The sequence below is a fragment of the Chamaea fasciata genome, unplaced genomic scaffold, assembly GCF_029207755.1.
Source record: "Chamaea fasciata isolate MVZ Bird 193981 ecotype frontalis unplaced genomic scaffold, bChaFas1.0.hap1 SCAF_18, whole genome shotgun sequence".
Classification (NCBI taxonomy): Eukaryota; Metazoa; Chordata; class Aves; order Passeriformes; family Sylviidae; genus Chamaea; species Chamaea fasciata.
In genome coordinates, this window is record NW_027094103.1 from 195107 (window position 1) to 215674 (window position 20568).

General features: G+C 51.0%; 1 protein-coding gene across 1 annotated transcript in view; it reads right to left on the reverse strand.

Annotated features, from left to right (window-relative positions):
• Positions 1-20568, reverse strand: part of POLE (DNA polymerase epsilon, catalytic subunit) — a 35069-nt gene that overhangs the window by 2606 nt on the left and 11895 nt on the right. Inside the window, exons 16-40 of the mRNA XM_066199615.1 lie at positions 20387-20515; positions 19474-19576; positions 19233-19379; positions 18510-18655; positions 17594-17742; positions 17134-17226; positions 16326-16470; positions 15702-15859; positions 13557-13752; positions 11117-11331; positions 10757-10859; positions 10481-10561; positions 10284-10406; positions 9978-10196; positions 8724-8933; positions 7441-7584; positions 6975-7115; positions 4589-4742; positions 4402-4508; positions 3220-3396; positions 2617-2840; positions 2249-2469; positions 1444-1648; positions 871-1044; positions 472-597 (exon numbers count right to left, since the gene is read on the reverse strand). Of these exons, the coding sequence (XP_066055712.1) occupies positions 472-597; positions 871-1044; positions 1444-1648; positions 2249-2469; positions 2617-2840; positions 3220-3396; positions 4402-4508; positions 4589-4742; positions 6975-7115; positions 7441-7584; positions 8724-8933; positions 9978-10196; positions 10284-10406; positions 10481-10561; positions 10757-10859; positions 11117-11331; positions 13557-13752; positions 15702-15859; positions 16326-16470; positions 17134-17226; positions 17594-17742; positions 18510-18655; positions 19233-19379; positions 19474-19576; positions 20387-20515 (3890 nt within the window). The remainder of the gene's footprint in view (positions 1-471; positions 598-870; positions 1045-1443; positions 1649-2248; positions 2470-2616; positions 2841-3219; positions 3397-4401; positions 4509-4588; positions 4743-6974; positions 7116-7440; positions 7585-8723; positions 8934-9977; positions 10197-10283; positions 10407-10480; positions 10562-10756; positions 10860-11116; positions 11332-13556; positions 13753-15701; positions 15860-16325; positions 16471-17133; positions 17227-17593; positions 17743-18509; positions 18656-19232; positions 19380-19473; positions 19577-20386; positions 20516-20568) is intronic.

Here is a 20568-nt window from a genome sequence, read left to right on the forward strand (position 1 = left end):
ATCTCTTCTCCATGGGACTGTGAGGAGGTGGTGCTAGCCAGGACAGAGGAGTGTCCCCTTTCCCAATGGACCCCTGCCAGGGATTCCAGGGGAAGTCATGCCCAAGGACACTTGGCTCTCTGTTCTTGTGTCAAGGTGCCTATACCACAGCTGGGATGCAGACAGCCAGCCAGGGGACAAGTTGCTGGGCATCTCAGTCTTTCCTGGAGGTCTCTTCAGGATTAAATCCTATGAGTATACTTGGAATACTGCCTGTAGAGGGCAGCTAGAGATGGATCACTCCTCCAGGCATGACAGCAAGAGAACTGGGAAGCTTTGTCCCTTCAGTAGCTTTACCAAAAAAAGTAATACATCCAGTTCTGAGGTGCATCAGAAGGCAAAAAAAGTCTGCATCCTTCTCCCTGAGGATTCTGGCCTTGAGTCCTGCCCCATCCCCACCACTCAGGAGCCTCATCTCCAGGTGCACCCCACCTGTTGATGATGTACTCCATGTAGTTGATGGCATCCTCAATGCGCTGCTTCTTGGTGCACAGGATGATGCGGTTGAAGTTGGCATAGACCACAGAGGAGCCCAGGCGCTTGAACTCGGCCACCAGCCTGCAGCAGGGCACAGAGTGGGGTCAGTGAGTGGGAAAGCAATGGCCAGGGGGCAGATGCAACCCAAAGAGGATGTGTTGATCCATCAGCCTTGAGTCAACATGCAGCAACAGTGGACAAGGGAAGAGGATGAGGACCACCCAAAGAGGATGAGAGGTCCCTCCTACTGCCCACCTTTCTGGAGAATCACTGTGGGTGCCAACATCCTCATCACTAACTTCACACCTCTCCATTCCCCATCCACCAGCCTGGCACACTTTAGACCTCACTTACTGCAGGAAAAGCTTCTTCATCATGTTGTGGAGCGTGCGATGCAGTGCTGGGTCATAGAGCAGGGAGGAAGGAGAGCGGAGCCAGCGGTAAAAGTGAATGACCTGGTTGTCTGCATAGACGTTGTGGTACTGAGTAATCTCCTTCACCCAGCTCACCACCATGCTCTTCAGAATCCTGTCAGCAAGCAGAGACCAGCATCATGCCACCAGCCACCAGCAACCCCTTCCCCCTTCCTGACAGGAACATGTTCATAAACACACTAGAGGATTCAGAACAGGAACTCTCTTGTTCAGCCCTCAGCACATGTGCCACAAGGTAAATATGTGCCTCTATAACCTGGTGGAGCATGAACAAAGGAGAAAGCAACATCCCCACACATCTGCTGAGGCAACAGGCAGCTCTGAATATCTTCCAATGTGTTGGAGAAGATGCCTGCCATTTGAGGCCTGGATTTATTCTTAGAGCACCCTACAAGCCCTACTGCTGGGGAAAGCCTATAGCCAGGAGGGAATGAAGCAGGACTCTGAGGGGACCTGCCAGGATGGAGACCACCTGCTGTTTCTCAAGCCACACCTGAAAGTGTTGGAGCAGAGGGCAGTCTCATCATAGCTGGCTGGGATGTTGGCAGCTTGGTTCCCTGTCACCATGTCCTCCAGGGATGCCTGCTGAATCACATCGAAGCTAATGCTCATGCTGGAGCCTCCTTCCATGTCATTCACGTGGTGGGACTGCAACACGGTGTTCACAGCCAGGCTCTGGATGTCCAGCTCCAGACACACTAGGAGCAGACACAACTGTCAGCAGGGAGGCAGGGAAAGGACCAGGAACACCCTCTCTGCTGCTGCCAGAAGTGCTTTTCAGGGTGATCTATAGGTGCTGCTGCACCCAGAGGGCAGATGCTTTCCAGTCATGCCTATGTGTGACTGGACCTTCATAGATATTGATTGAGCCTTGTCTTTCAGCAAGAGTTGGTCCTACTGACCCTCTGGGGACCACCAGTTTTCCTGGAGGCTGCCACAGTGGACCTCAGAACTCATTACACTCAAGCTGCCTAAGAGAGACCTGTCCCAGCAATCACCAGTGATGACCAAGTGAGCTGTCCTTGGGCTGACAACATGGCAGGTGGTCTGCTAAGTGCTGCTGTCATTGGTCACTGGGAAAGAATCCCCATTTTGATGCCTGCACATGTTACAGGTGAGCCTTCCCTGCTCCAGGACATGCTTCTAGCATCCACCTTGCCCATACTGATGCTGAAACCCAAAAGCTGCTGGTTACAACTGCCACCACAGAGACTCTTTGGGAACTGCATCCACCCCTTTGCAGGACTCACAGATCCAGCTCTGCCCCATTCAGTGCTACCACCCTCCTGCCTCTTCACCTGTGGAGTAGCAGCCAGGGTTGTTGATCTCAACTGAGGCTCTATCATCAAACTCCATGACCAGGCGGTTGTCATCGGCCTCCTTCCCGCCCAGATCAGGGCGGGCTGTGGGAGACAGCCACAGCAGGTGATTGTGACGACGAAGGTGGCGTGAGAAGAATAGGTCAGAGCCAAAGGTGGAGATGTCATCAGGGAGGTTTCCAATGGGGATGTGGTAGTACCTGAGGCATAGAGACATCAGTGGTCAGTGGCATGAGTATGGCTGCAGGGAAAACAGGGACCCTGACCCTCCCTTCAAGGGATGAGGCAGCTCCTGTGGTCCCACTGAGGGCATGGCAGCCTCAGGGGAACATGGCCACCCTGGGTACCTGCTCATCTCAAAAGCCTGTGAGAGGCAGGTGTCCAGGTTGAGGTAATGGCGAATCATGCGGCGGGCAGCATGGCGCTGCCAGTCAAGGACTGAGTAGCTGATGTCATCTACCAGCCGGATGGGGACCAAGGGGAACTCCTCAATGATGGGGATCCCGCTCGCCAGCAGTTTCAAGTCCCAGTTGGACTGCACAGCCACTAATGTGGGGCCCCGGTGCTCGTCCTGCACCAAGGAGAAAGAGATATGTCCTGGTGCACCTCTCATCTGCTCAGCAAAAGCTGGTGGTGCCAGCTGCCCCATCCCCACAGCAGGGCCCCACGGTCCTGGGATAGCACACCCCAGCATGCCTGAAGCACCCACCCACCTCCAACACCACCAGTTCTCCAGCTGAGTGCAGGGATGAAGCGTGATCCTGAGGTGGCCTTGCTGCTGGCATTGCCCCAGGTAAACCTCCAACAAGCAAAACAAGCACCCACTTCCTGACCTTAGGTCCAGCAGTTATGGGCAGGTGTTCTTGGAACTGGTGCACCAGTGCCTTCCACAGGATCCTTCCCTTAGTCCCAAAGGTCCCACTGAAACCTTCCCCATACCTTCATCTCACCTTGTAGCCCAAGAGCAGCCGCTGGACACCTCTGTAGATGGCCTTGGGGTCAGTCTCAGCGCGCACCTCGAAAGTGTGTTTGTCTGGGGGCAACAGCTCCTTGCCCATCTTTTCCAGCAGAGCTGCACGCTCCACTGAGAACAAGGTGGTGAGGTTTGGCAGCTGGTTGCTGCGCACCTGGGTGCAAGAGGGACCAGGTAAGAGCAGGGGGAGAGCAACCCTGGAATGTGCAGTGCTAGGGGCATTGTCAAAACATGGCAGGGATGTGTGATGTATGGTGCTACCAGGCAATGGTCTGGGGTAGAAGGGATCTTTAAAGGGTTGTCTAGTCCAACCCCTGTCACAGAGAGGGACAATACATAATCTCAGAATTGTTTAGGTTGAAAAATATCTTTATGATCAAGTCTAGCTGTTCACCCAACACTAAACCATGTCTCCAAGTGCCCCATCCTCACATCTTCTAAATCCCTCCAGGGATGGTGACTCTACCACTGTCCTGGAAAGCTGTTCCAGGGCTTGACAACCCTTTCGGTGAAATTTTTCCTAATATTAATCCTAAACCTCCCCTGGTGCAACCTGAAGTCAACTAGACCAGGTTGCTCCAGGCCCCATCCAACCTGGCCTAGAACAGCTCTGGGGATGGGACAGCCACAGCTTTGCCAGCAAACCTGTGCCAGGGCCTCACTACTCTCATGGGGAACAATTTCCTCTCAATATCCCATCTAACCCTGCCCTCTAGCAGTGGGAAGCCATCCCCTGTGTCCTGTCCCTCCATCCCTTGTCCCAAGTCCCTCTCCAGCTCTCCTGGAGCCCATTTAGGCACTGGAAGGGGCTCTAAGGTCTCCCTGGTGCCTTCTCTTCTGGTTGAACACCTCCAGCTCTCCTAGCCTGTCTCGAAAGCAGAAGTGCTCCAGCCTCCATCAGAGCATCTATGTGGCCTCCTCTGAACTTGCTTCAGCAGCTCCATGTCCTTCCTATGTTGTAAATCCCAGGGCTGGAGGCAGCTCTGCATGTGGGGTCTCACCTAAGCAAGGCAGAGGGGCAGAATCCCTCCCTTCCCTGCTGCCTACACTGTGGGGATCGGTCTAGAACATAGGGTGTTTCTGGGCTGTCAGGGCACATGGCCAGGGCATGTCCAGCTATCAGCACCCCCAATTTCCCACTCTCCACAGCCCTCCTTACCTTGTCCAGCACGAAGACAGCAGCCTTGCGCTGTGAAGGGATGAAAAGGCCCAGGAGTGCCTTGCTGCCCTGGGAGCTGTGGTACAGATAGATGTGGCGAATACTTCCTGGGGACACAGAGCACAGAGCATCAGTGGTGCCCATGGGTGCCAGGTGCCCCAGGAGCCCCTCTCCCAGGATACCTCACCTGGCTCCAGGTAAGTGAACTGGGCCAGTGAGCCCATTTCCAGGTGCTCGATGTTGAAAGTTTCAGCCTCTCGCCCTGCCAGGTGCTGGACGAGCTGCCTGCTAACCATGCACACGCAGCCCAGCTGGATCAGGGCATGGAAGAGCAGTGGCACCTGGAATGATGGAGAGAGATGTGATGGAACAACTGCTACTAAGCTCTTCTTGGGGGTTGCAGACCTAGAATAACCCAGATTAAAACCCACAGGTAGTACATATCTCAGGTGCCTTGGCATGAGTTTGGTATTATCAGCCTTGCTAAAGGTATAGAACAGGCATCTCAAAATCCACATCTTCCTATCTAGGCCCAGATCCTACCATCAAGGTACTTTGGGGGATGTGCGGAGCAATATTTGGGCAATCTTGCTGCCCTGCAACTTGTGGTTTGTCACTCCAAGGCAGGGGCTCCATTTGAACCTCCAGATAATCAGCATGGTGGGAGATTCACCACAGATCCATCCTTTTTTATTAACCCTGTAGCTGTCAAATCCACTGCTGCAGAAGACTCCTGAATAGCTTGCTGAGGAAGTTGGTCCCAAACTAGTGAGAAGCAATAAACATTTCTTGCCTGACTGCTCTTCCCTTGTGCTATTTTTAGTTGTAGAGGCCCCTCACATCTCTTCAGCAAGATGAAGCATTCCCATCTAAGTTCCATCCCTGAGGGCGAACTGTTCCCTCCCTTGCATCCTTCCGGTACTCCTGCTGCATTTTTAGGGATCATGATCAGAGCTGCACTGCAGAGATTTAAAGATCAAGACAGATCTTTCCTTGACCAGGTCAGTGTCCAGCTGGGTTAATGATGTCTCCATGTGAGGATGGAAACTCCACAACCTCTTGGGCAACCTGCTCCATGATATTTGCTGAAGTTTTTTCTGACATTTACACAGCATTTTCATCTTTTAGGTTGTGTCCACTGCCTCTCATTCTTTCCTGGGCACCAGAGCAGAGCCTGGCTCCTCTTCTCCACTCTTCCCATTGAACAGGTCCCCTGAGCCTCTTCTGGGCTGCACAGTCCAACTCTCTCAACCTCCCCGCAGATGACAGATGATGCTACCCCATGACTATCTAAATTCCTTCATATCTTTAAAACTTCTCCATGCCCTTCGTTTTGTTTCAGCCGCTCATTTAATTTCCTCTTAACTTCTTGATTTTTCCTCTTCCCATTTATTAAACACTACTAGAGTGGGGAGGATTCAGGTTTTCCTAGAGGAAAGTCTATAGATATAAAGAATTTGGGAACATGCCAGTCACTTCAGACAATAATCTGATGTAAGTTTTGGGTGTTGCTTACTAAACCTCAGTATGGTTTGGCGGGCACCATTTTCAATTGCTGATGGCATATATGGTTCAACCTTTTACATCACCACAGGATTTCACAGCCTCCACATAATCATTAAAAGTTGTGCCATGCCTTCAGAGACCTTCCTTCAAAGTTTTCAAAAGCAAAAACTTAAGGTGAATTTAAAAAGTTTTCTTTAACTATATCCCACAGGAATGCGTCACAGGTTAAACCAGTAACTTCAGTAGCAAAAGTCTCCCAACTCTGTGATGATCTTTCTGCCCTTGCAGCCTCCTGCACCTCAGAAAGCATTTCACAGCCAGCACCACTGCTCACAGCAAAGCTTGTCCTACTCATGACTTTTCATCCATAATAATCCTACAGTACATTTCAGTGTCAAATTCACCTGCCTTTATGCTTTCTTTAACTCCACTCTTACAATGGTGTGGTCTATTCTGCCGCTTCCATACAGTCCAAATATTTTCACTGCAGTATCTTCTTAGTTAAATTCCAGTCATCAGGTTTTGATCTGCTGGACAAATCAGTATTCTCACTGGAAGCAAGCATCTCATGTTCCCACCTCCATTTTCAGCACTGGCAAATTGAATTTTAGCCTCAATGCTTTCTACAGAATTTCATTTAGGTTGTTCTTTCTCTTCTCAAACTTTCAAGTTATATGCTATTCTTTTTTCTGAAGCTTTCACAACCTTGTTTTAGAGGACATGGCACTCAGACACTCAGACCAATGTATCACTCCACATATCTTGGGCTTTTCCCCAGCTTTACTCCAGATGTCCCTTCTCTTTCCTGGTTCCAATACCAGCAAGCTGGCTCTGGATTGGTTTTAAACGAAACTCTCCATTTCTTTCCCCAAGGTTTCCTAACTCCAAGTAAACTGAAGTCCTTTTCTCAACATACTGTAACCCATGTGCTGATACTCAGCATTTCTGTCCATATGAGTTTCCTGGACAACGTCCAGGGTCTTGGATTTTTGGTGTCTCACCACTGGAACTCAGAGCAACAAGCTACAGTTCAGCAACTCTCAAAGATGAACACCTGGAGGAGTTACCTGTGTCTCATACACTCCCTCGATGTCTGGAGCAGAGAGGTCTGCGTTGATTTCGTTGATGTGCTCTTGGTACATGTCTTCAGGAACAGAGTATTCGTACAAGTTGTAAACTAAGTTTGAGCGGGGCAGGATCCTGTTTACCTGCCAAGATAAGGGACAGGATTATTGGGACATCCCACCACATGGCATCACTGCCAGAAGCCAGACTCTGAGCCAGGCCAGCTCCTGGTACTCTCTCTAAGGAAATCAGTGGGTTATGATCATGCATGTTACAAATTCCTGTGACAGAGAACTTGATTTCCAGGCAGGCTGGGATTAGCAGCGGGACTAGGGCCTGGATGAGGGATATCCTTGGGACAGAAGAATGAGCATGGCAGATGCTTGTAACTCCTGCTTACAGGGGAGAGGAAGTGCCTTACCCAAATGCAAGCTGCTGTTTCCCCTTCCAGAAGGGGCAGGTCCTCACCTTCCTGTAGGCTGTTCCCTCCTCAGACTTCGGGATGCGCTGGTTGACATAGAAGACACGGGGGATGCTCAGCTTGATGCAGTGCAGGTCGCTCCCTATCACTGCCCACAGCCGGAAGAGCCCAGGCTGGCTGGTTTCGGCAATCTGCAGGACATGGGGCACGAGGTCAGTATTAGCAGATCCAACATGCTAATCAGTGTTTGTATCTACACTACAGAGCACTCTGGTGATCTACATGGTCAGCTGGTGACTAAAACCAAAGCGGGGGGCTTAGAGAGTCATCACTCTCAGCTCTGGAGTCCCTGTGTCCTGCTACTGTCCCAAGGCACCATGAAAAAACTCTGCCTCAGGCTGGCAACTCCAGGGAATGTCATCCAAGTCATCCTGAAGTCCTGGACCTGCAGCTCTGAGATCTTTCTGAAGGATGAAGTGGGTGAGAGGGGCTGGGCCTAGGTGCCCATAACAGTGGTTTGCAAAAACACCTGGATGACACCACCCCACCTCTTCATTTGTACACTGTCTTCTTCTAGGCACCACTAGAATCCTGTGTCCAATGCTGGGCTCCTCAACACAGGACATGGATATAGTGAATAGAGTGAAGGGCTACAAGAAGGAAGAAAGGACTAGAGCATCTTTCATATCAGAAAAGGCTGGCAGAACTGGAACTGTTCATCCCAGAGCAGATAAAGTTCAGAGGGATCTCATCTACATATATGTACCCAAAGGGAAGCGCAGAGAGGACAGAACCTGACTCTTCCCAGTGGTGTCCAGGAGCCAGGACCAGACATCATGGGCACAAAGCAGAATGCAGGGAGGTCCCTCTACATGCCAGAAATGTTTTCCCTGTGAAGGTGAACCTGGTCAAGGTTGCCTATGGAAGGTGTGCACTCTCCATCCTTGGAGATATTTCAGGACGTCGTCCTAGGACCCCAGCTCTGGGTGGCCCTGACTGAGCAGGATGTGGGACCAGAGTGACATGAAAGCTGCCCCAGTCAATGTTTTTGCCATTCTGTGACTGCACAGAGCTGCCCAAGGGCTGAACTAGAGCTGCTCCACCAGCAGATCTAGCCACACATCCGAGAGTCACCAAGAATGACTTTGTAGGCACCTGTTTCCATCCAGAGGTTTGAGTCTGAGGCTCTGCACCTCTCCTGGCCCTCCTGGGCTCCCCAGGGCTTACATGGGGCATATGTCAGGGTTCCTGAACTTCACTGTTTGACCACAGAGCATAAATGTGGGGCTTGTGCCCCAGGCTGCTCCGTGCCATGTCCCCTCTCTGGTACCTGCACAACCTGCCAGGGCAAGTCCAGGATGCTGCGTGCTGTCCGGCGCAGGTAACTGCTCAGCCCTTTGTAGAGAGCATCGCGGACCACTCCTCCACCTGCCACCACCCCACCATCCTTCAGACGCCGTCTCTTCCGTTGCTCCTGCCGCTGCCGAGCCTGCAGCTCCCACTTCTTCTGGTGGAAGCGCAGCCAGACCAGACGCTCTTCCTGAGTGGGGTGACAGGAAGCATGAAATCAGCAAAGGCTTCCCAGCCCCACAACATCACACCATAGAGCCTAGCCCTCCGGCCCCCAGTCCCACATCATGTTCCCGCCTGTTGGGGGTTAGGTTTGTTCCTTTTTTACTTTAAAGAATTTTCCCCCCGTTAAGTTGCTAGAGATTAAGTACTGGGTGCTTAAGGGTGCTTGACCAAAACAAAGGTGGCCAAAAGTTGGGAGGGGGAGATGAGGAGAGGGCTGGGGGCTAGCTTCTCTCTCTTGCTCTTGGCATCAAATCGGAGGGAGGACATAGTCAGGCTGCTGCTTGCTGTGGTAGGAATTCGCTGTTCCCCACCAGGTCCAGTTCTGAGAAAATCTACCATCATCTGCTCATGGGCCCTGTCCCGCTGAGCTTGCATCCTCCTGCCGTTTCTTCGGCACTGCCTTGAGGCTTTTTTGCTATCCTGTAGCCTTGCATCTCCTGCTCTGCTGGGACATCCCTGACATTCCAGCTACCACCGGCAAAGCTTCTGATCATTCACCAGCCTGGGATTTTCCACCATTCCAGCCTGGCGCTCTCCGAGTCCCAAGAGATTGGACTGCTCTGGGCTTTGTAAAACAAAGCCCCTCGAGGTTCTTGGTTCTGTTATTACTAATGCTGTAGTTGCTGGTTTTGTTTGCTTTGTTATACATACTAGTAAAGAACTGCTATTCGTATTCCCTTACCTCTGCCTGAAAGCCCCTTCAATTTTCTAAATCATAATAATTTGGAGGGAGGGGATTTGAATTCTCCATTCCGAAGGGAGGCCCTGCCCCTCCCAAGCAGATACCTGTCTTTGAAACCAAGACACTGCCCCAGCTGTGAAGCCACCACCCCCCTTTTCTCTATCAGTGGTTGTTTTTGTCTCCTGGTTATATTTCTCCTTGTATCCCAGAGCCATGTGTGTGCAGTGTTTTGGGAAACTCACAGCTTGCTCCTGGAAGCAGCACCCAAGCTACTTGGACAGATAAGTACAGTCCTGGGGTATCCCCTTCAAAATCTGCTTCACCTACCTTGGTGGTGCCAAGGGGTGGAGGTGGGCCCAGGATCTCCCGCCAGGACTGGGACAGCTCCAGGTCCTGGGACAGCTGTTGGCTTTCCTCTGCTGCAGGGACTCGCTTTCGCTTATTTGCAATGGGAATCTGTGGCTGAGAGATCTTGACAGTCCCAAAGTCCTCTATGTCACCCACCTGTGAGTTGGGTGTCCCTTCCACAGGCTGGTTGGCAAGAACCTGAGAGAGCAAGGAGAGCAGGAGGATGGGGGCTGCAAGAGAAAAACCCCAGCGGCACTACCAGCACCTTCCCCTCACCCTCTGTACCTGTTTCTTGCCTTCTGAAACAAAGAGCTCATTGATTTTTTTCTGTTTGTACACATCATTCTTCTCCAGGAGTTTCTTGTGAAGCCAGTCTGGGTGTCGGACCCGTGGGACTGGGTTCTTAACCTGCAGAGTAGCTTCAAATTACACTGAGTTCCCCGCACAAATCCTTCCTCCTGTCCACACCCCCTGCCCTGTACCTGCTGCAGGGCTGCAGGAATGGTGATGATTTTCTGGATGGTGCTGCCCAGTCTCTCGATGTAGTAGTCCCAGTCCAGGATCTGGGAAGAGGGCAGAGCTTGGGCAGTGAAGAAAGCCAGGCAGAAGGGCCCCCAGACACAGGATCAAACATCCTAGTAGCACGCCCACCCCAGCCCCCTGCTCTGTGAGCACAGGAAGCCACTACCCAGGTTGTGTCTCCAAAGGACAAGCCTCCGTCCCAGATGTGGGGTCATCTGCAGGGATACCTCACTCACCGCACGGATGTTGAAGTCCTGCAGTGAGGGGCTCTTCAGCCATTTTCGGAGGTAGTGTTTGCGCACACTGGGCTCGGCTTGGAAGATGGCGAGGGGGATGGCCCTGGGGAAGGCAGAGAATCAATGTCCTAGCACCCCACAATCTACTCTCCCAGCCTGTGGAGATCCTCCAGGCTCCTCCTAAACTCCTGTGAGGCCACTGGGCTGTATGGTGTTACTCACTGCCTTGCTCATGACCTGTGCCAGATTCAGGTGAACACCTGGCCATGTATTGCAGCTCTCTCTCTTCCTGCTACCTGCCCATCCCCTCTTGGTTTCTCTCACACTGCCAGAAATCCTGGCCCCTCCAGGTGGGGTTACCTCTCGGTGACCGGAGACCCCTCCGGTTTCTTGGAAATTATGAAGCGACAGCTCAGCCCTGCATCCTTCACCATCTGGTCCCCCAAAAACTCTGCCAGGCGCTTCGCAGTGCTGATGGAGGTGGACTTCTGCTCGCCATAGTCCTCCAGTTTGCGTGACATTGACCGGTTCTCTGAGATGAGCTCAAACAGCTCTGAATCAGGCATGTTGGCAGCCTGAAAGACAGGGAAAAGCCCAAAGTTAGCAAGAACAAATGATCACACTTTTTGCTGTCAGGAAGAGGGAGCACCACACACAGTGGATGTGTCTTTTTACAGAGAGCCTGGGAATTGCTTCCTGGTGCAGCTGCCAGTTGGATCTACATAAAAAAGGGTGTGTGGATTCCAGGCTGCACCAGTTTATGCCATGGCTGGGCTGTGGCAGCACAGCTTTGTGTTGTGCATGTGAAGTTAGGCTCAGCAAGAATTTGTTGTAAAACATCATCACAAAACGAAGGATTGTAGAGGATTAGAACGAAACGTGTTTTGTCTCAAACATTTTGAGTATCGCTACAGGAAAGGTGTGATTGGAGGAGAGGGCTCCATGGAGGCATGCTGTTCTGAGCCAATTCCCTCCCACACCTTAATACTCATGCTTAGTCCCCTCTCCAACACCCATCCAGAAGGGCTGCCTGTGCATGAAAGGGAGCAAATAGGTGCCCTCTCTCTTTTCTTTTTCAAAGAATGTGTAGGTTGGAAGAGACCTTCAAGATCATCGAGACGAACCCAGCCCTAACACCTCAACCAGATTTTCTCCTCTTTCTCTTCCACTTTGTCTCATTGTTTGCCCCAGCTCTGGACCATCCATGTGGCATGACAAAAGGAAGACCAACACAAATCTAAGGACTGGTGATACTGGTTTTTTCCCCTGCTTTGCCTGAGCAAAGTAAGGCCATCATACTCTACTTCATACTTCGTATTGAACCATGATGTAGGAGTGGGAAGCTTGTGCAAAGCTGTGTTGTTGCTTGTTGGCCAGGACCTTTGAGAAGTGGTGGTGTGGTTCATTTGCCAGCACCTTTGTTTGATGGCGTGTTGCAGCTTGTCAGCCAATACCCTTGAATATTAGTGGTCTATCGCAGCTTGTGAACCAGTGCCTTTCGAGGAGCATGTGGCAGGAGTTTTGAACTTATTGAAGTGTTCTGTACAAAATTAAGAGCTCGTTTGCTTCAACTCTTGTGGAAGTCTATTGTAAGAATTGGCTTGTTGACTACCACCTTTTGAGTTTAAGCAATGGGATGGTTGCTGGAGTTACAGCAACTACAATAAAACATAGGAGTTCCTGACACATGACCAATGTCCTTGTTCAACCTGATGAGAATTTATGATGAACATCATACCACCAGAACAGTAGGTCATGACAAGGACCTGGCTAGACTCTTGTTCCCTCCCACACCCTTGTCTCATAGAATCAGAATCATTTGGGTTGAAAAGCCCTCTAATATCACCAAGTCAAACCATTCCCCCAGCAGCAGTGCCAAAGCCACCACTAACCCGTGTATCCAACTGTCACATCCCCACAGCTTTTAAATTCCTCCAGGGATAGGGACTACACCACTGCCGTGGGCAGCCTGTGCCAGAGCTGGACAATCCTTTTGGAGATGAAATTTTCTCTCTTACTCAACTCAAACCTCCCCTGCTGCACTTTGAGGCCATTTCTTCTAATCCTGTCACTTGTTCCCTGGGAGAAGTGCCCAACTCCCACCTGGTTCCACCCTACTGTCAGGGAGTTGTAGAGTAAGAATGTCCCCCTGAACCTCCTTTTCTCCAGGCTGAGCCCCCACAGCTGCTCCTCATCAGACTTGCACTCCAGCCACCTCCCCAGCTCTTTTTCCTTCTCTGGACATGCTCCAGCCCCTCAATGTCTTTCTTGTCATGAGGGGACAAAAACTGACACCAGGGTTCAAGGTGCCTCACCAGTGTCCAGCACAGGGGGATGGTCAGTGTCTTGGTCCTGTTGGCCATGCTATGGCTGGTACAGGCCAGGTGCCATTGCCCTTCTTGTCTACCTGGGCATGTGTTTAGTCACTGTTGATCAGCACCACCAGATCCTTTCCTGTCAGGCACCTTTCCAGACCCTCTGTCCCCAGCATGGAGCATTCCATGGGGTTGTTGTGCAGGACCTGGCACTTGACCTTGAACCTCACACCACTGGCCCTCACACCACTGGCCTTGGCCCATGGATCCAGCCTGTCCAGTTCCCTCTGTAGTTTCCTGCCTGCCAGTAGATGCACACTCCCAGATGCAGCTCAGTGTCATCTGTGAAATGGCTGAGGATGAAAGAGGTACAGGGGACCACTGACTCTGTGCAAGCAAAGTCTACCCTCCCACAGTGCCCGACCAGCTCAGACACTCCTTCCCAGACTCCACCTTGGAGTGCAGATTTGATGAGCTGTGCCCACCTTACTGTAGAGCACATCCAGCCAGTAATCGGCCACCTTGGCCACGGAAGCATAGACCTCCTCCAGGGTGCTGCCTTTCAGAAAGGCTTCAAACACAGATGACTGAAATATCTTCACCAGCTGCAGTTCTCCCCGGCGTTTCACCTCAAACCCCTTCAGCTCAGCCAGGGATCCGTCCTCGTTGAACACGGCATACCTAGGAGAGAGTGTGAATAAACCTGGCCTACACCATGGGACATGTCCCCCAGGGTGCCACTGATATCCCTCTGGCCAGAGTGCTTCTCACCATGCCTTTGAACCATCCAGCATGTTCAAAGGAGCCACAGCAGCACCTGGATAATCTCAAGGATCTACAGCTTCTCTTGCAACCATTTTACCTTGGTCTGGAAAAGGACTTCAGCTCTTGCCCCAGCTCACCCACACTGACTCATCGAACCACAGCAGAAGGGACCCTAAAGATTATCCAGTCCCATGCCCCTGCCATGGGCAGGGACACCTTCTACTAGACCAGGTTGTTCCAAGCCACGTCCAGCCTGGCCTGGAACACTGTGAGGCAGCCAAAGCTTCCCTGGGCAACTTGTGCCAGGGTCTCACCACTCTCACAGCCAAGAATTCCTTCCTAATATCTTATCTAATCCTGCCCTCTGGCAGTGGGAAGCCATTCCCCCACATCCTGTCCCTCCCAGCCCTAGTCCAGAGCCCCCCTCCAGCCCCCTTTAGGCCCTGGTAGGGGCTCTAAGGTCTCCCTGCACCCTTCTCTTCTCCATGTTAACACCCCAGCTCTCCCAGCCTGTCTCCAGAGCAGAGGGGCTCCAGCCCTTGGAGCATCTCCATGGCCTCCTCTGGACTCAATCCAGCAGTTCCATGTTTTCTTGTGCTGAGCACGCCAAACCTTGATGCTGTACTGAGGGTGAGGAGTGACCTTAATTGGTGGAGGATGACCTTAACTGCCTGTAAGTAAGGTTGGGAGATGAGAGCCCAAGTGGGGAAATGAAGATATTAGGAAGAGATTTAGAAAGAAGGAAACTGGCAACTTCAGTGCTGGCAGAGGGGTTGAGAGGAAACTGGATGCAGCCATGACACACCTATGGGAACATTCCTCCCTCTTGCCTTTTCTCCTGCATTGTTTTGCCTTTCACCATCCTGAAAATTATCTGCATGTCTCAAAAAAACCCCAAAACACTGCTGTGGGAATGATCACTGAGGAAAGGGGATACTCAAACCTGCTTGGCTAGCCTTTCTCCCACCTGCCCACATTCCCATCAGCACAGCCTTTCCTTTCTCCACTAACCATGGTGCCTGCAGCCACTTCCAGGCTGTTGTGCTTGGAGAGTGACCAGGAAATAAATGCCCTTTCTAAGATCCCTAAACTATAGGAATCCAGAAGCCCTGAAGGGAGTCCTACAAGCACAGCCCACTCAGAGTTGAGCAACACTTTGACTCCTGCAGAAGGGTCGAATGCCTGGAGAGGGGCACTGGCAAGGAATGGTGTGTGCTGAACCTCGTCCTGTCAGGGATTAAGCACAAAAAAGCCCAGAACTGTGAGGACAGAGGGTGTTGGGGATAGCAACAGCATGTTTTGGAGTCAGACCCAAGTCTGTGGGCTGTCACCCAAAATAACAGATGCTACTGCTCTAGTTCACGTTCTTTGTTAGGAGGTGGTTGTTGGGAAGTCAGTGAAGTTTGGGTACAACTATCCTAAAATGTGACAGTAATGGCAGAACCAGTCCTACTTACAGATGGAGAGGGAAGGGGAAACACACAGAAGTGTTACTAGAAGTCCGTGAACTCTTGAGAGATAGGAAGGCAGGAACTGCTGAGTTTAAACAGATTATATTGAATATAAGTAGTATTAGAAATCCTCAGAAAGAAAGTCAATGTTCTCCTGCACACCTCAGAGCTAAATACGGAGATGTCTGGTCACTAGGCTGGAGAAATGTCATTTTGCTGTTATCTGCTAAAATTCACTGCCATAGTAGCTGGATTCAACAATGATGTGATGTAAGGAACTTGTCATTTAAAGCCACTGAGTCAAATGCTGCTGGCTCTAGAGACAAGGACCAACATGCCCCACATGCACAAAGGCAACGAGACTTAGTCTGCTAACCAGGGAAAGAGACAATATTTCAAGCTTTGAAATCTCACCTTTTCTTCAGCTTCTTGCCCTCCTCTTTGGAGGCTGGAAGGATCATGGCCAGGTATGGACCATCCACTTCAAAAAAGATGCTGTTCTCTGAGCGCGTGATGTAGGTGAGTGAGGCTGGATCCTGCAGTTCCTGGTACTGGTCATTTGTGAAGCCTTCCTGTGGCACAGCCCCAGGAGAACAAGTTCAATCCACAGCTGTCGGGTAACACCAGGGGATGCCCCTGGGACACACCCTGCCCAAAGCACACCTCTGAGAGCTACAGCACAATTTGGGACTCAAAAGTCAAAACACCTGTCCTGCCTGTTGAGAAAAAGGCTTTGGACCCTAAAATATTTTTTGTCTTACAGAGCCTGGAGTGAGCAGAGGATAGGTTTAGACCTTGCGCTGGACTCCCTGCCTGCACAGGTAAGCATACACCTAATATGGCCTCTTACAGACCCTCCCCTCTCTGATGGGGAAAATTGAGCCTCTTTCTCCACTCACATGCTCTCCAGGACCATCACCCCCGACATCTCACTCACTACATAGGCAGTGGAGATGGAAGAGGGGCTCTCCCTACTCATCAGCGCTCCATCTCCTTTTCCCAGGCTAGAGAGCTGGCCTGGACAGGTGCCAGACTCACCTTCACCAGGATGTTCAGCATGGCACCTGGGTAAGATATGGTCACCTTTGGCTTCTTGATATTGGTTGACTTGATGACAAAGTTCTCTGGGAAGCTGTTGGGAAGGACACACCAAATCCCATCGGTATCCAGTTCTAGAGGTCTCCTAAGGAAGGAAGGAAGGAAGGAAGGCCACTGTCAGGAGCAGAATGGATGAGAGGTGAGGATCAGCTCTGTGTCTCCCATGAAGACAGCAGCAGCCTGTTGCATCCACTCTGTTCCCTTCTGCAAAGCAAACCCTCAAATACAATAGCAGTGTCAGGAATCTGAATGCTCATAGAATCAGAGAATCACAGAACACTTGAGTTTGGAAGGGATCTTAAAGATAATCTCATTCCAACAACTCCTTGTCATGGGCAGGGACAACTTCCCCTAGACCAGGTTACTCCAAGCCCTGTCCACCCTGGCCTTGAAATACTTCCACGGATGGGGCAGCCACAGCTTCTCTGGGCAACCTGTGCAGAGAAGAATTTCTTCCCAATATTCAGTCTAACCCTGCCCTCTGGCAGTGGGAAGCCATTCCCCCTTGTCCCACTACTCCTGGCCATTGCCCAAAACCTGCCTCCACCTTCCTTGGAGTCTCTTTAAGCACTTGAAAGGGCTCTAAGGTCTCTCTGGAGCCTTCTTTTCTCCAGGATGAAAATCCCCAGCTTTCTCAGCCCTTCCTCATAGGAAATGTGTTCCATCCCTCTGAAAACTCGAGTGTTTAACATGCTCCCACATCTGTCCTAGATGCAGATGGACCTTCTTCAGCTCAGCACACACTCACCCAATCTGCTCGATCAGCTCTCTGGCCTGGGTGATGATATTTGCCCCCGTGAAGCAGACAATGCCAGCCATTTCCATGGAGTACCAGCGAGCTCTGTGAGCAGAGGAGTCACAGTTAAAAGCATGCTCCCTCCAAAACTCAGTTATGGAAAGGCAGGAGGATCTCCAGGAGAAGAAGGGCAAGAAACACAACACTGGGCCTTGGAACACTGTTCTCCTATCAAAGGCTCTACTTATGATGCTCCAGAAAAGCTGAAAACCCACTAAGAGACAGGATTCCCATCATTTAATGTCTGGTAGAAGTCTCCAGGATAAGCAGTAATGGGTAGAAGCAAAAGATGAGTGTTACAGGCAAGACCTACTCTTATCTTGGTGCTTCAGGAAGTGACTACCTCACCAGGACAACCCTAGTTTCCAAGGGTCCTCTCTAGAGGATCCTGGATGGTCCAGGGGAGACTTACCCTTTCCGCATGACATATCCGTAGAAGGAGTTGAGGATGCACTTGTGGGCCAGCTGCAGGGAGTCATAGAGAATCTCCATGTTCTTGCAGCGCTTCACTTCAGCAGCATCTCCTGTCTCCACTGCTGCAGACAGCTTCTTTTTCCACACCTGAATGACAATGGCAGAGTCAGAACAATTCCACATATCACTACTGGTGGCACCTAACTGGTTTCCACTCAGTCCCAGTAGAGCATTACAGCTCTACAGGAATATCTTTGCCAAAGATCAGCATCATGAGTAAAGTCACCCATTTTCTTTTGCAGCACAGGAGGACTTGGCCAGAGGCACTTTGTCACTTGCCAGAAGAGACTTGCAGCTCCCCTAATTGATCAGAATTCAACCAGCACCAGCTGTGCTACACCATATGTGTGCAGGGAAGAACTCAATACACTGCCTGCTGCAGTGATGCCTGGCTGACAGCAGAACCACCAGCGTAGGAAAAGCCTGTCAGCCCTGGGAATCATGGCAAAATAGGCAGCTGGGAGGAACTACAAAGCAACAGGCTCTTTAATTAACTCTGCCAGACGTAGAGCTTCAAAGCCTCCTAGAATAGTTTGGGTTGGAAGACACCTCAAACTCATCTCATCCCACCCACTGCCTTGGGCAGGAACACCTTTTACTAGACCAGGTTGCTTTCAGTCCCATCCAACCCAACTGGCCTTGGACACTTTGAGGGATGGTCAAACCAAAGCTTCTCTTGTCAACCTCTGATAGGGCTTTACTTCCCTCACAGCAGAGAATTTCTTCCCAATAACTAATACAACCCTGCTCTCAATCAGTGGGAAGCCAACAGAGTAATCCTATGAGGTTTTCAGCAAGCCACAAGAGGTGCCCAGGCTCGGCAAGACCATTTGACCAGCACCCAAGCTTGGTACCTTGTGCAGCCCCTTGAACTCATATCGGCGGTCCCGGAATGCTCGCACCGTGTCCACATAGAAAGAGTTTTCTCGTTGGCAGATGGTGGTGACTCGCTCCTCCACCTTGGTGACATGGATCTTCTTGTACGCCTTGCGGCAGTAATCTGGTCAAGGAAGGAGGCAGAAGAAGGTTCTCGGATGGGTGCTACAGAGGGATGAGCAGACTAAGGATAGGGAGGCAGCTAAGCATAAGGTATGGGTGAGTGGGGGACAGTCCTACTGCAAAGGGAGAGGAAGATCCCAGTATGGAAAGATGCAGCATCTCTTTATGGAGGTGGAGGGCAAGGTGGACAACAAACTAATCATATAGCCCACCTACAAACCCAGGCTCTGCCCCCAGACAGGCAGGTGGTTCTGCTGGACAGTATCACTCCAGGTGATAGGATAATGTGATGTTTCCCTTTCATTAACTAGCTTTATTTAGCAGCCCTACAAAAAATGGAGCCATTCATATTTCATCTCAAATCTGTGGCTCTGCAAGACAAAGGGAAACAATGACAGAGATACCAGTGGCCTGGCTCCTCCTAGGAAGTACACATGAGTCTATTGAGATCCTGGAGAAGTTCTGAGATGAGCCTGACCTCACCCCACAGCCCTTGGAGGAGTCACTACTGCTGAACACCGCTCACAGTCCAGGTTGCAAAACACTGCCAGGATCATGACCTTGATTTATTTTTTTACCTGCCAGGCGCTTTTTCTCATACTTGGCTTGTTCTTCCCGAGAGAGCTCGTGGAAGGCACGGGGTGGTCCATCAGGGAACAAGGGAGGGAACTTCTCCGACTCCAGCTGCTGCTGGATGCGGTGATACTCACTGCGGTTGGCAGGCACTGCAGAGGGGGGCAGTGATCAGTATCTCAGGGGAAAAGCAGGAATTTGGCTCCATCTCTGTGGGCTGGACTACATGGTCCTTCCCGTACTTACTGAACTCTCCTCTCCACTGCCAAGTCATTTGGCGCTGACAGCTGGCACCTGGCTTGTTGAAGTCACAGGCAGCACATGTGGCCTCATCCACCATGGCTGAGGGCTGACACATAGTAACAGACACATAGGTGTTAGAGGGACCAGGTACCCAAATGACAACTCATGCTAGAACAGGTGCTGAGTGGCAGGAGAGCTCAGGTGTGAACATCAGAGATGGTACTCAGTGAGCTCCCCTTTGCAGAACCTTTCAGGAGAACAAGCCCCACAAAACAACAGCTGTTTTTTTGGGAAGAGCTCTAACTAAAGCTGTAGCTGAGTCTCTGAAGATCTGGCCATCCAGAGAAGGACAATAGAGATGAAGAAGGGGCTGGAGCACAAGTCTGATGAGGAGTAGCTGAGGAAGCTGGGGGGCTCAGCCTGCAGAAAAGTAGGCTCAGGGAGGACACTCTTGTTCCTATAACTCCCTGATAGAAGGGTGCAGCCAGGTGGGGGTCAGGTTCTGCTCCCAGGAAACAAGTCAGGAAACAGCATCAAGTTGTGCCAGAAGATGTTTAGGTTGGATATTAGGGAAAAATCTTTCACCGAAAGGGTGATCAGACACTGGCACAGGCTGCCCAGAGTGACATTCTCCTGAAAGCATTTAAAAGCCATGTGAATGTGCCACTTGGGGACATGGGTTAGCGGTGGTAATGCTGGCAGAGTGGTTGGACTCAATGGTCTTAGAGGGCTTTTCCAATCAAAGTAATTCCATGATTCCACAATTCCATGGCAGCTAGACCAAATTTCACACCCAGCCATATTTGCTTCCCCTGCTCTGTGCAGAAAGTTCAGCCCTTGCTTTTAAGGGGATCCAGAGGGACCGTGAAAGTTATCTGTAAGTCACATTAGGAGAGACAAGATTGATGTTACCCACCTGCAACCTGTTGGTCAGAATGATGTTGGGGTACATGGCCCCCACATCCAGATGATAGATAAGAGGACACTCAATTCTGTTGGGAACATCCTTCAGAGAATTCAGTTTGGACTTGATTTCATCACAAACCTGTGGTGAGATACACAGAAGTGAAACTAGGGCAGGAAGCAATTAATGAGTCA